Source organism: Ovis aries, chromosome 4 (assembly GCF_016772045.2).
Source record: "Ovis aries strain OAR_USU_Benz2616 breed Rambouillet chromosome 4, ARS-UI_Ramb_v3.0, whole genome shotgun sequence".
Classification (NCBI taxonomy): domain Eukaryota; kingdom Metazoa; phylum Chordata; class Mammalia; order Artiodactyla; family Bovidae; genus Ovis; species Ovis aries.
Window position 1 is genome coordinate 48,258,201 of NC_056057.1, and position 15,138 is coordinate 48,273,338.

At 47.9% G+C, this 15,138-nt stretch overlaps 1 protein-coding gene across 15 annotated transcripts in view; it reads right to left on the bottom strand.

Moving 5' to 3' along the window:
- The window catches only part of ATXN7L1 (ataxin 7 like 1), a 260,215-nt gene that overhangs the window by 50,348 nt on the left and 194,729 nt on the right, over positions 1-15,138 (bottom strand). For 10 of the 15 annotated variants that reach the window (XM_060415001.1, XM_060415000.1, XM_060414997.1 and 7 more), the window contains one exon: positions 1,102-1,324. In XM_060415001.1, coding sequence (XP_060270984.1) covers positions 1,102-1,324 — 223 coding nt within the window. Of the gene's footprint in view, positions 1-1,101; positions 1,325-11,276; positions 11,357-15,138 lie in introns of those variants that run through there. The other 5 variants (XM_060415004.1, XM_060415003.1, XM_060415002.1 and 2 more) reach the window with 1 other exon arrangement.

The window sequence follows — 15,138 nt, forward strand, 5'->3', positions numbered from 1 at the left end:
CCTACAGCATGGAGATCCTAACACTCGGAAGACAGCAAACACTGGCCGTGAACCCCGGCTGCATGACAGGTGACTCCCCTTCTTGACAGCCACGTCTGAACCCTTCCTCTCTGTCGTGAGAGGCTCCTCAGTTGATCTGGCACAATTAGCTCTTTACAAAGTCATCATAATTTCCCACGTGCAGTGACAAACCAACTGATGACTTTCGTCCACAGCTTTCCCAGCTATGAACGTAAGTGTAATTAACTAGCATGAATTAACAGAAGACTTCTTCCTTTTTAAACATATAGATGAACAATCTCCATACTTATACCTCGTCTGCCTTCACAAGGCCAGCAAGATAAGGCTGGAGGCTCTACTAAGCCGGTCCCTGAGGGCTCTTGGTATTTGAAGATACTTATCTTCTGCTTCCTGTCCTCATTTTCTGTTTGGTTTCCTATCTGTCCATTCCATAGGTAACCTTTACTGACTTTCCGTAAAGATGGAGATTAAAAAAAGTGAATTAAAAGCCTCTGATTTTTCACAGTCACCTGCAGCCAGCCCTCTCCCATCTCATCAAAGCAGCGACGTTCTCTTTGGATTTCCTCTCTTCCTCCTGTGGTCAGCTCCCAATTACCTGCCTCTGTTGGCAGTTACTTCACGGAGCAGAGACCAGGCTGCTTGTGATGGGAGCTCTGTGGGGGGGCCTGCCTTCCAGGGCCCTGGGCAGGGCCCTGACCTCACTCCCCACTGGGTGGACTAGCTGTGGTTTTGATTATTTATACCAACACTTTTCTTCACTGGGGCAGAAAATTGAGAGGTGACCGTATAACTGAGGAGTATTTCTCTGTTTACTCTCTTCTTAGACACAACTTGCCTCAGCTCTCAGGAGTGGAAAAAAAAAAACCCTGTCAGGCAGATGGTCCTTTAAACTTCCCGGTTCTCTCCAGTGTTTAGGTTTCTTATCCCATCACGACGGTTTTCTGTCCCTTCTCTCCCCACTTCCCCAAACTCCTGGACACGATGCCCAGAACAAAGACAATGGGTAAGCACTGCTTCCTGTGGTTAGGGGGCAAGCAGCGAGAATAGTCAGCCAGCCGCCAGCACCCACCCGACACTCACCATGGTTTGTCCCTTGATCCCTTCGCTGAAAAGATTGTGTGCTGTTTGCTGCTGGAGGTAAGTAGATTGTCTTTGGGCGTTTTGAATGGCTTTGAGGAGCTGCTGGCAGAGTTATGGCCGCTGAGACAGGTTTTCGTTTTCACCTGTACTAGTGATGTCCTGGAATTGGAGGGTGGAGACGCCGGAGATGGAGAAGGTCTACACATTGAACCGTGTCTTCTCTCTACAGGGGGAGAAAGAATAGAACTCAGCATGTCATCTGTAGCGAGTCACATGCACGCTAATATACACAACAGGCAGAGAGCAGAGTGCTGATCTTGCAGGGTTGGCCCCTGGAGCCTCCGTTCTGACTACAGTTTGCTTGACATCCTATCCCACCAACTAGCAGTGATTACCTTCTGAATTTCTGTGTCAAATGGGACACTGCACTCGCACCTCAGTTCTCACTGGAGGCATTTACCAGGCAGTCCTCCAAAGTCATTTCCACGGACGGGGACAGAGAGGGGACCCCAGATGTTACCTGGGCACAGTGAGAGAACCACACAACCTTGGTCATCCTCAGACAGCCACTCAGAGGCCACAGGGTCCCTTAGGGCAGTGAGGAAGGTAGAACTTTTAAGAGAGCCAACAGAAACTTCTGAAACCTGACCTCTAGTGCGTGTGAAGTCACTTCAGTAGTGTCCGACTTTTTGCAACCCCATGGACTGCAGCCCACCTGACTCCTCTGTCCATGGGATTCTCCAGGCAAGAATACTGGAGTGGGCTGCCATTCCCTTCTCCAGGGGATCTTACCCACCCAGGGATCGAACCTGCATCTCTTATGTCTCCTGCATTGGCAGGCAGGTTCTTACCACTAGTGCCACTTGGGAAGGTCCCTAGTGGGAGCACTGAAATCACAAGGACCTGCAGGGCTGAATGAAAGGGGCCTCTAGGTCTGGGAGGTGGCCACATGTCCCTGTGGCCTCTCCAGGGCTCACTGAGGCCCAGGGCCACAGGTGCCATGTGAGGACTTGCAGGAAGACATAACAATGGAGGCAGAATCCACAGGAGCAGGGCCTGGACTTGAGCAGCCAGGTCCAGCTTCCTGGGGTTCCGGGGACACCAGATCTGCCCCACCTGTCCACCCTCAGTCATCTGTGGTTTCAACTCAATGGGCGGGATGAGGATGCCGACCAGGAGAGCAGGTACCCGAGGCAGAGCTCTAGTGCACACCCACTACCGTGGTTCCCATCTGTGACAGGGTAACAGATTTGATAAACGTTAAAGACCCCTTCCCAAGAAAAATGCCTCCAAGTCCCGTACACAATTACAGGAAGGAATCGTGAACCCCCTCAAAAGACAAATGCTCTGAAAGCCTAAGCCCCCTCTGGCTCTCTCTTACCTACTACAAAGCCCCACATATATAACAGTTAGTGCCTAATTACTATGTATAAATGAAATTATAACAGATATCCTAATGCGAAAGACCAGATATCAAAAGCTGGACATCTGGGTTGAATGTGATAACGAACAAGATGAGGGCAAAGCTAGCAGATCCCACTGTCTCTCCATCTCCAACCTGAGTCTCAGGCTTTTCTCATTAGGGAGATATTTCTGGCTGCTATTCCCGGTACTCTGACCAGGAGAAGAAAGCCAGACCGACTCTATCAGAGACAAGTCTTTGGGGTTTCTCCGTGCTCCCTGGTCCTAGCAAGCTGCCAAGTTTTCTCCAAGCAGACTGACTCCAGCCCTCTGAGGAAGTGGGGACTAGGAGGGGAAAGTGGGTTTTTGAGGATCCTCTGATTGTTGGGTGTTTTTGCCTGACCAGGGTTCACAAGTTGCCTGCACTGAGTAACTTTACTGGGGAGTCTTTCTTCACAGAATCAAGAAGAGGCCTTGCATGCATGTGCGGTTTCCAGAGGCATCACATTGAAGGATTTGGAAACCAAGAGTTCCAGGACCTCTGTTTTGATGTAGAAGAGAGGAAGGACCCTGGGCTGAAAGCCAGGGGACTCAGGCTCCAACTCCAACCGCATCACATTATTAGGCTTACGACCTGGAGTTCTCCACTTAAACTTGCTCAGTTTCCATGCCTGTATCTGTAAATGAGTGGGTCCCTAGATGGCTCTGAAGGCCTGTTTCTACTCTATTACCATGAATACAAGGCACTCTTATGCCTTTTCCTTCTCTTCCCATCTCTCATGACTCCTGAATGTTACAGCAATAATTACAGCTAAAGTATTGAAATATCTTACTCAGGTGGGATCTTCCTTGGAGAAATTCATCTTTCGTAGAATTGTGCTGGCCTTTACAACCCCTCTGAGACAGGCAGGAAGCAGCCAGCCATCTCCACCCTCCCCATGGCTGACTGGCCAAAGAAGCCCCAGAGAGCACGAGGTGACTAGCCAAGGTCAGGGCCAATGGCCGTGCGAGGAACGGGGCCTCTGTGCTGTGGGCAGGGACTAAGCTGCTTCTCAGGAAGGCAGGAAATGGGGTGTACTGTGACCAAGATGCGAAGCCAAGAAATCAGCAAGTGCAGGACTTAGAATCACTGAAGGTTAGAACTGAGTCTTAGAGAGCCAGCTCATTTGATCTGCTTGTTGCCAGATGAGGTTATCAGTGAGAGAGGTTACCAGTTACCAGTCTGCAGGGTTGAGACCAGAACCAAGCCTTCTCACTTCAAATTCCTAGCTGTTTCTGCCCCTCAGAAATGTCTTGCTTAGCAATTTTTTCTATTGGCAGAAGTTTCCAAAACTAAAATAAGACTTGATTTTTACCACTACTGCTTTGAGTTTTTCTGCAGACTTTATCCACTCATTTGCTCTCATGTACTGAAGCTGGCAGAAGGGGTGGGGGGAAAGGATGTGCAGAAATATTCCTCTGTTCTGGTGGGGGAGAGAAACTTTCAAAATGAAGAGGATTTTTATTCTGTTAAACTAAGAGTTGAAAATAATACAAGTGAGCAAGATAAATCAGAAGGAAGAGTGACCTTAAGGACAAATGAATGGGCCAGATTAGTGATCACAAAATCACCCCCAGAGAATGACAATTAGTAACCCTGCCAAAACATTCTGCTACTTAACTCACAGAAAAAATTAAATCAAGAGAGAGAAGAAGATAGAAGAAAAAGGCTTATCCATATATATATACATACACACGTATATGTATATACATATATGTATTTATACACACAGATATATGTGTATATATATATATATATATGTATACACACACACACACATACACACACACACACAATACACATATAGGCTTTCCAAGTGGCTTAGTGGGTAAAGAACCCATTTGCAATGCAGGAAACACAGATGTGGATTTGATCCCTGGGTTGGAAAGATGCCCTGGAGGAGGGCATAACAAACCACTCTAGTATTCTTGCCTGGAGAATCTCATGGACAGAGAAGCCTGGCGGGCTATAGTGCAAAGGGTCACAAAGAGTCAGACACAACTGAAGCGACTGAGCACACACACGTGTGTGTGTGTATGCATGCGTGCGTGTGTGTGTGTGTGTGCATGCTCAGTCCATATATATATTCCCTTCTCCAGGGGTTCTTTCTGATCCAGGGATTGAACCCAGGGTCTCCCACACTGCAGGCAGATTCTTTACTATCTGAGCCAGGAGAGAAGCCATACCATTTTTTCTTGAATGACCAATTGAAAGAACAAATTGTATACAAGAGAATACTCATCAAATTTGGAAGATGGCCCTTCACCCTCCTTTTATTTTAACTGGGCGATTTCTGTATCATAATAAAGAGACTGAAGCAGTATTTCCTATTTGCAAAACTATTCTGTGTTGTTCAGACTGAATTAAATCTGTCACATCTTCATGGTATTCCACAAACAGACCTGTACTTCTGTCCCCTCAGCTTTGAGAAGGAGCTTACCAGGCACGGTGCAGGTGACAAAGCCTATGTACGTGGGGAAACAGTGTCGAAGTGGCTGGAGCTTCTCTTAGGAGACAAGCATCACACCTACTTCATTTGGGTAAGCTTTTGAAAATGGGGAGTATTGATGTTTGGCTAGGGCAGAGCAGATTCTTCATAAAGACGTAATACCTATCCAATCTGTCTCTCTAGTCTGTGAGGACCTTGTCGGAGAAGTGGGTGGGCTGCTGATGGCAAAGACAGTCTTAGTCTCTTGTAGAAAGAGGTTGCCAGGCAGGCGGAATGTCTCTGGATAAAGTTTTACATTTGCATCACAATCATCCTGATACAAGAACTCACCTACTTTGGGTTTACTCATCCCCACCCCCCATTTTGGTCAAGGGATTGCCTCAGGTGGATCCCTATAATTATTCTAATTACATTTGCTTTACCCGGATACAGTTTAAAGAACACTGCATTTCTTACCCACTATTAAAATATTCTATAGATAAATCTCAGAGAAAAAAATCCTTTTCCTCCAAATTTTCTCATTCTTGCATTAACAAAACTGTAATCAATTGATACCTTGGATTATTCTTTTTCAGCTTACGTCATTCTACTTATATGTTTCTAATTCCCATATGTAGGTCATTTTAAATGGTTAGGTAATATTTAATTAGGGCTTCCCTGGTGGCTCAGACAATAAAGAAACTTACAGCAATGCAGGAGACCTGGGCTTGATCCCTGGGTCAGGAAGATCCCCTGGAGAAGAGAATGGCTACTCACTCCAGGATTCTTGTCTGGAGAATATTTAATCACTGACATGTTGTAGACTACTTAGTTTTTCTCTTACTACTTACTGTCTGACTTTTTTTTCTTTCTTTTTTCTTCTTTTTACAATTTAGTTAAAAAGTCATTCAGGATTATTTCTTTAATGTGTAGTTCCCAAAGTGAAAAAGGCTATAGTTCTTAAAACACATTTCTTTCTAGACTGTGGAACAGAAAGACCAAACCAATCTATTGTGCTGAGGCTGATTGTGAGTACGTTACCTACAGAAGTGAAATAGGAAATCACTGTCAAGACAGTCATGCAGAATTAAGTGTCCACTACATCAATAACAATCTCAGTGATTGATGTTGGATCAACAACCTCTGCTCTCACCCTTTTTGTCCTTTGACCAAAAGTAATAATAACTTATTAAGACTTTTCCATGTGCCAATGGAAAGAATTCTACGAAAGAAGAACTCTATGAAACACTTGGATTATCTTACAGTATTTAGTTCTTACAACACTCAGAGATGTACAATTATTATATCAGTTCTATAGAAGAAGAAACTGAGGTCAGAGAGACAAGATGATTGAGTTCATGGTGCTAGGAAACATTATACCTGGGGATGTCTTCAGAGTCTGGGCTCTATCACCTTGAGTCCTGGAAGATGCTGCAGTGAGCAGGGAGCACCTCGAAGGCTGCTGGACATACCTCTCCTCCCCAATGAGTATGGACATTTCAGCAGGGCACCTGACTGCCCCAGGGGGAAGAGGGGGAAAACACCTAATTGGCAGCTTTTAAGGTATCAGCCAGCCATAGCCTGAAACCTCAACCCCAAAGAGTTGGGGACCCCAGGACCAAAGAAATAAAAAACCAAATCCTTTCACTGTTTTGCATGTCCATCACAGGAAATTTGGAGCCCTGCCTCTGTCACCGACTGTTCTAAGACCACCTGCTTCACTGTGTATGGTTAGGTGCCACCATCCAGGGTGCCATCCCAGATGCCAGATGAGCAGGGGGCTGGCAGACACTACATGGGGAATCCTGGTGTCTCCACAATTCTCTCCCTGTACTCTCCACTGGGAAAAGTCTACCAGATTCTCAGGCGATTCTACCTTGGTAAAAATTCTAAACCCTCCCCTCCCCTTAGGCTTATTCACTGAGATATTTTTATACTCAGAGCATCAATGTCCTGCATTTAAAACCTTAGCACAGACGCCTCATGAATGGCCAAGCCAGCTGCCAACACCAAATGTGGTTCTCTTTATCAGTTTTAGAAAGAACTCGTTGGGAACTTTCCAATATGGTGTTTAAGGGATCAATCCCCCTCCCCCCAAACAGAGTGTGCACACACACCACAGGCACTTGTGGCCCGACACGCCTGTATAAGCTCCCTCAGGCTGAGGCCAGCTCCTGGCTTGCTCCTCGGACAGTGCTGAGTCCCTCTCAGCCCCCATGTCTGAGAGCAGGTGTTTGGCAAATCGTTAGCTGGGTTCTATTTTATCAAGGGATTCTATCTGCTTTAGTAGCTGGAGTCAGGATGCTTTCCATAAAGGACACCTCTGAACTTCCAAAAGTAAACTAAGCTGGAGTGTGAGGGGCAGAGCCCAGACTTCAGCCTGGGGAATCATGCAGGAACCACCTAGCTGTATCCTGTGACCACTCGGTGAGGCGGTGGGGCAGGTATTCCCCCAGTTTACAGCTGTGGACACTGAGGCAAGCTGCATTTGGGAAACCCGTCGGAAGTCTATGAAGACTTGGAAGTGGCGAGCAGGGTGTCAGCATGTGAGCTTGTGGTCTCATTTGCCACAGTTGTAGCAGGGCATTAAATGTAGTGCCAGGGTGGTTAGAAGGGGATATTGAATCAGCCTTCCTCAGCGGGGAGGAAATGAAGACACAGGAAAGTCAAGTGACGAGGCAGGCAGAGAGCGGCAGACAGAACCGTGCCAAGCAGCTGTGCTGGGAGTGCTTGTGAGCTGCCCGGGAGCCTCGTTCATCCTCAGGTCGGGGGAGGGGAGGCGGGGCGGGCTCTTTAAAAAGCTGTCAGGGCCTGAGTGGCTGGGAGGTGTTCCTTCAAGCAGGGGTGCCTGTCACCAATTCAGCAGTTAGCTTAGACTAGATCTTCTTTACCTCTCTTTACCTGCTACCCAGCCAAATGCGCATCACTTGGGGCACTTTGACAAAAGGCACTGTGGGCCAGTGCCTACACTGCTCATGTCAGCCCAACTCTCAAATGCCCCCAAAGGGCTGCGTTTGTTTCTCGGCCATCTGGTTCCCCTGTACCCATTCATTCAGTTAGGAAGAGGAGCGGCATTTCTGGGTGCCTACTATGTGTGAGGCTGCTTTTACACCCGCCAGTTCACGTATAATCTACCCAACAACCCCTCAAGGTGGATACTGTCAGCCACCTCATTACAGTTGGGAAATTAAAAATTAATGGGATTATGAAACAAGACCAGGGTCCCACTGACCTTGGCAGTTGGAAGGAGAGCCCAGCCTGCCTAGCCCCAGAACCAATGCCCTTTGTGCCTCTGGGATGCCCTCTTTTCTCTGCACTTAAGCCATCCAACCTCTCGGAAGATTCTTGACAAAGCATCTCCCGTTTTCAGAGCTGGCCTGGCATACAACGCTGAAGTCAGAAATGACTTGGGATGCTTTTTACTCCGCCCTCTCAGCAGCGTCCCCCTTTCGCCTCTCTTCTCTTAGTTATGTATCCTCAGGTGTGCATTTCTGGCATCAAGCACTGCTGGGTAGGATTTGGGGAGTCCCAGGGACTTTCCAGGGCCCTGAAGTATTTCCATCAGTCACCAAGGATGCGCTCACTAGATACTTAGACAAGCTGAAAGAGAAACCCCCCCCCCCCCCCCCCCCGCCACCACCCCCAGCAATGTAGGTCAGGGGGGAAGCAAACACATGTACACACCACTGGGGGTACTTTCAAGGGACAAGAGTTCTCTTGAGAGCAGCCTCGTGCTGACGACAGCAGTTAAAAAGCATTCACAGACATTTGATCTGGTAACCTGGTAATTTTAGTCTGGAAAATAGACCTCAAGGAAATATCCTCCCCCAAGAAAAGTTCAAAGATAGTCTCAGCAGCACTGTTTAGAATAGTAAAAAAAAAAAAAAAAAAAAAAAAAAACCAGAACAAAAAACAACCACAATCAACTGGATCTATGATAAAATAACTGAAAATGACAGGTATGATGGTTATCTCAACCTAAGGAAATGTGTGTGTGAGACAGTATTACCCAAATTCACAAGAAAATAAAAAATATCACCAATATCTGCAAACACTAAACATTACTTTATAAAAACATGAAACATATATATATATACAGATGAAAAGTGAAAGTGAAAGTCTCTCAGTTGTGTTCGACTCTTTGAGACCCCATGGGCCATACAGTCCATGGGATTCTCCAGGCCAGAATACTGGAGTGGGTAGCGTTTCCCTTCTCCAGGGGATCTTCCCAACCCAGGGACCGAACTCAGGTCTCCTGCATTGCAGGTGGATTCTTCACCAGCTGAGCCACCAGTGAAGCCCAAGAATACTGGAGTGGGTAGTCTATCCCTTCTCCAGCGAATCTTCCTGACTCAGGAATTAAACCGGGGTCTCCTGCATTGCAGGCGGGTTCTTTACCAGCTGAACTGCCAGGGAAGCCGTGGAATATAAACAGATATGTATCCATATATCTGTTACTATATATACGGATACATAACATAGATAGATGAGGAAAAAAGGGAAGATATAGGATGGCTCTGGTTTTGTTAAGGTTGTTTTTTAAATCCACACAAGAAAAAAGAAAAACACACAGCAACAAACACTAATACATTCTTAACCAGAGAGGCCAAAAGGGGAGAAAACAGGTGCAAATTCAACAGGAGGAAGGACAGAACAGCATATGGTAAAGTCACACCTCATTTGTCCACTCATTCATTCCCTCGTTTTTTTTTTTCCTGCATCTCTTTGGCACTGAAATACAATGGTAGTGATAAGACAGACACTGCCTGGCCCCAGGGTTCCCTCAGGAAGAGGAGACCATCTCCAGATCCAGGTTGACCACCACCTGGTCATCCTGAGAGTAGAGAACAGGGTTCCCACGGGAGGTGGGCTGAAGAACTTGAGGCCAGTGTGTAGCCCGTCTGCCCCTGGGGACAGAGCTGTCATCCTCGCCTTTTACTGCCCCAGCTGCTCCCATGTGTCCAGAGCCAGTACAGTAGTGGAGGGGTTGACAAGAAGTCCCACTCCTCCATCAGGGTGATCTTTGCCCCAACCACGAGCATACCCACTGTACAAGTCACATAAGCGTAATAGTGCCGCCACAGCCCAGGCGAAAACTAGTGGCTTCCAGCTTTGTGATAAGCTGTTGGATTCTCCCTTAAGATGGCACAACTGACATCATCCCTGCCCCAGGGACACCAAGGAGATAGGAGCGGCAGGCAGCCGGACACTGGGCAAAGCTGGGGTATCTCTGGTGGGAAGACACAGGAACAGGGGGATTCCCAATGTCTAAAATACCTCAACAGCTGAGCTGAATCTTCCCAAGACTGTCTTGAGGCAATGTCAGTGGCCTTTACCCAGGTGCCTTGGCTAAGCACACTGAAAGCCCTGGCCCTGATCTCAGGCATGCATGGTCCACACCTCAAGTAGGGCTGGAGGATCCTAAGGTTGGGAAAGCGCGTAGGACACCATCCACCTGAGACCGCTCAGTGCCACCCAGACCTCCTCTTCTTGGGAGAGTAAGTCTAAGGCCCCCAAACCTGTATTTTTAAAAAGATTCCAAGTGATTCTCTTGTTCTGCACCGGTTTCGGGAGTCATTGGAAATGTAGACCAAACACTGCTGTCTTTGGAATCAGAAAGATCTGGGCTCAAATCCCAGCTCTGTCACTCATTAGCTGAGACTCGGGCAAAGAACTTAACCCCCTGAGCCCCAGTTTCCCTACCTATACAATGGGGACACTAATGCCCACGTCATATGGTTACAAGGCGGCAGGTGCCCCGATAGCACCGTGAGGGCCCCATCTCAGCACATGCCCCATGTTGTAATTGCTGGTTCACTGGCACAGAAGTCCTGTCACTGGAGGCATCAAGGGCAGGTGTCTTGTGCCCTCTCTCGTCCCTGGCATTCAGCCTAGGGACTGGCCCCGATAGACATGCACTGCATTTGCTATTGAAGAAATGAGCCTGTAAGGATTGATAATACATAGAAGGTGGTTGCCCTGGTGACAACTCACAGTAGGCACTTCATACGAATCCCCTAATGCCTGAAAATGTAGACTTAAAAAAAAAACATACAAGAAGTAGGTTTCCTAGGTGGGCAGTTCTCCACCTTCTTCCTGCCCCCTGAATTAAAATTATTCTGTTTATAAGAACGCTCTGGGAGCACACTGTTTAAAAACACGGGCTGAGTAAGGAGAGGCCAGGGCTCCTCAGTTCCTATCTGTACCGACCTTCAGTTTCAGGAGTGCAGGCCACAGTCTTCTACCACAGAAGGTGCAAAGTCCCAACTCACTGCTAAGCTCGCGGCGCCACTCAGAACCACTCACCCACAGGCTGCCGTGGTCCTGCAGCAGCCACTAATAACGGAACCATTTCTGTTCTCCTTGGAGTGGCAGTTGGCAGTGGCAAACAGGAAGTTGTCTTGAAGCAGGGTGTGGCTTTGCCCTGTCGATGCACGCGCACAGAGACACCACTTGTTTTTCCCCCCTCCAGCCCTTTTCTGTTTCCCTCTGCTCCCTTTTTTTTTTTTTAAGGAGCAGAAGGTCTGAATTATTTCAGTGAAAATAGTTTTTTTTTTTTTTTTTTTTTTTTTACTGATTTAAGATCAAACATTATCACCATACAATCAAAACCCAAGGGTAGAATAGAAAGGAATCTAAAATACAGCAAGGGTCTATTTCACTATCATTAGCCACTTGCTTGTGGCACTGAGTTAGTCCCTGGCTATGCATGAGGGGGCGTGAGCCCTCCCTTGGTTTTCCTGGGCACACAGGAAACCAGACCCGCTAGAAAGCAGGCCAGGTGTGTTGTCAATCATGCTCGGGCACTGGCCAGTCCACCAGGGAGCCGGCCGCCAACATGGACTCAGGGCCTGCTGTGCACACACACTGGACTCAGGACCGTCCACGAATAGCAAAGACGGAAAAACACAGGTTGCCAGTTTTCAGCAATTTTTAAAGTGGAGTGAAGGAGACCCGAAACATTTCTTAACGCCGCTTGCATATAAAAATGAGCGGTGTTTTACCAAGAAAAATCAGTGGCGAGTAGATAAATGCATCAAGTGTGGTTGGAGCTGCACATAAATGCAGAGAAGTGTGGGTGCTGGACTGGTAAGGTTCAGCGTCACTGCTTCCCGGGGCTAGGAGAGGTGTGCTAGAAAATTTTCCACTCTATTCCTCCCCAGGCCCCAAGGCTGGCGCCTCCAGAAGGCCTGTCCAAAATAGGCTGGTCCCCAACCCAGCCTCCTACTCCTGACCTCTTTCTCAGGCAGCTCCTCTCCCCACTCCATGCCTCAGTCCTGTCCCAGCGCCAGCCCACAGCCCAGGAGCACCGTCTAAGCTCAACCTCAGACTTGCTAAATGGATCGCAGGCTGACAGCACGCTCCGCCCCCTGTGACCTGGGCCCAGCCCCATGCCATCCTGTGTGGCAAGTGTGCCCTGCGCTCACACTTACACATCCAGGGGAGACAGCCTCGCCATTTGGGTAAGGAGGCTGAACCACTGACACGCTGGGCAGCGCGACTGTGGGAGCCGTTTGCTGGCTCCTGGCTGAGGGCCCTGGCCAGTCAGAACGCACGACTTCCCCTTTAAGAGAGCACGCCCAGATGCGATTAGGGAAAGGCAGAAAGAAAAGCCCGGAATGGCCAGGGTTGTATCCCGAATTTGGCAGATGAACTTGGGTTTGCCTGAGCAGCACACACAGGAGGTGTGGTCGCAGGAGGCAGCCTCCTCAGAGGAGGATCGGAGCAGCCACAGGGTGGGAAGGGCCGGGTCCCTTCTGCAGCTCCATTGCACGATGGCCCCTGCAGGTTGCGTGGGCCCCTGGCCTGGCCTGGTCCCCGCGCCTGCAGGAACCTCAGGCCTTTCCGCTCTCCTTTCCCTCAGGGCCTGTCTGTCCTCACGGGCAGAGTCCATTGCAATATCCAGCACTATGCTTTGGAGAGACGTCATTATAAAGATCGAAAAATACTTCTGCATTTTTGTCCAAAACCACTTTTGGACATTTTTACTGTGAATTCAAGTGGAGAGTTTTTATTCATTCTTTATATTTAGAAAGTTTATTCCTTGATCTTGGCAGGAGACAGTAGATTTGGGGGACAGGGGAAGGGGATGTCTAAAAAAGACAATGGATCACCAAGTGTCACATGCTGTATGATTCTACTGATACAAACTACCCAGCATAAGTAAATCCATAGAGAAGGAGAGCAGATTAGTGATTGCCAGGGGCTGGGGAAGGAGTGAGCAGGGAGTGATTGCTTAAGGGGTACAGGGTCTCCTTTGGGGGTGGTAAAAACACTTTGAGGCAGGTAGAGATGATGGATGCACAACACTGAACAGACTGAGTGCCACTCAACCACAATTCAGGGCTTTAGGATGATTAATTTTGTTATGTGACTTTTGCCTCCATTAAAAAAGAAAAAGAGCAGTATAGTGTGTTTTAGGTATTTTTATCTTCTACTAGGATCTCTCCTGTGCTGCTTGCAACATTTCCTTGTAAAACTTGCCTGTTAATCTTAAGTTAACCCTGGCACAAGAGTATACCCCTTTTAACAAGAAGTAAAAACAAACCTTTAAGACACAAAAGCTTCCCAAGATGCAGAAGTATGCCTCTACTGGAGAATTTCAGACTGTGAGAAGACAGCATCATCTCAGACCATGGCACATAAGCGGGGCAGTGCTGACTTGGCCTTTGCAAGGCCACCTCAGGTTGGGACTGTCTCCAGCAGCCTGACCACATAACCAAAGCCAGAGAGAGAGAGTCTCCTATAGGAGAATTATTGTAGGAGAACATGATTTTGAGTCTCTAACTTTAGGCTTCCTTTTCTCCTCTTGCAGAGTTTCTTCCCAGAATATAGGAAAACCTGCTTCTGGCTGGAGAGAGCTGTGCTGCTTGAGGAGGCGGGACTGGCTTCTATAATCCATTTCTTTGGAATGGAGCCAGTGGGAATCAGGGAGTGTGGCCTGACCACCCACCTAACCCAGCCCCACTGGAGGGGGCTGGAGACAGGCTGCTCCCAAGAGTAACCCTGTGAGCCTTGTCCTCCAGACCCTAGGCCAGTGGGTCAAGGGCTCACAGGCACACTCCCCTCACTCAGGGGACTGTCAGGAAGAGGCCTGCTGGATGTTGCAATACCCAGAAGAAACGCAGATGAAAGGGTAGGCCCCATGGCCTGGGAGCCTGAGTCTTTCCAGAAACATCTGTGAGTAACTTTCCTACAGTCTGCTGAGAGCTCCACGAAGACCTGGAGGACAGAGAGGTCACAGCTTCCATGGGGCTGCTCTCACCCAGAACCCTCTGCTCCTTCTGGTGTACTTCCCCTGCCTCTTTCATCCTGTCCTCTCTCCTCATTTCAGGTACCAGGTAATATGTAGGTGGCCTAGCTTTTCAGGAAACAGATAAGATGGGGACTTCCCTGGTAGTTCAGTTGCTAAGACTTCAAACTGCCAAGACAGGGAGCCTGGGTTTGATCCCTGGTAAGGGAACTAGATCCCACATGCCCCAGCTAAGAGTTCACACGTGCCAACTAAATACTCCACATGTCACAACTAAAAGAACCTGCCTACTGCAAACAAGTTTGACGATCCCACGTGCAGCAACTAAGATCTCTGGCACAGCCAAATAAATAAACAAATATGCTTCTAAAAAAGAAAAAGAAGACGGGGACCTCCCTGGCAATCTAGCAGTTAAGACTGTCCCTCCGCTGTAGGCGGCGCAGGTTCAACCCCTGGTTGGGGAACTAAGATCCTGCACGCCAAGTGGGGAGGCCAAAAAGAAGACGCAACATATATACGACTCTGGCACCTGAGGAGCAGCAAGTTTAGAACTTTAATTCTAAACATACAAACAGGCAGGCTGGGCTTCCCTGGTGGTTCAGTGGGAAAGAATCTGCCTGCCAATGCAAGAGACACGGGTTTGATCCCTGATCTGGGAAGGTCCCACATGCTGAGAAGCAACAAAGCCCATGTTATATATATATTACATATATATATATAAACAAGCAGGCTCAGCCAAGTTTAAAACTGGGCAAGGGATCTGAACACACATTTTTCCAAAGAAGATACACATATGGTCAATAATGACATGAAAAGATGATCAACATCATTAGTCATCAGGGAAATTCAAATCAAAACCACAATGAGATACTACTTCACACATACTAGAACGACTATGTATATAAAAACAACAAC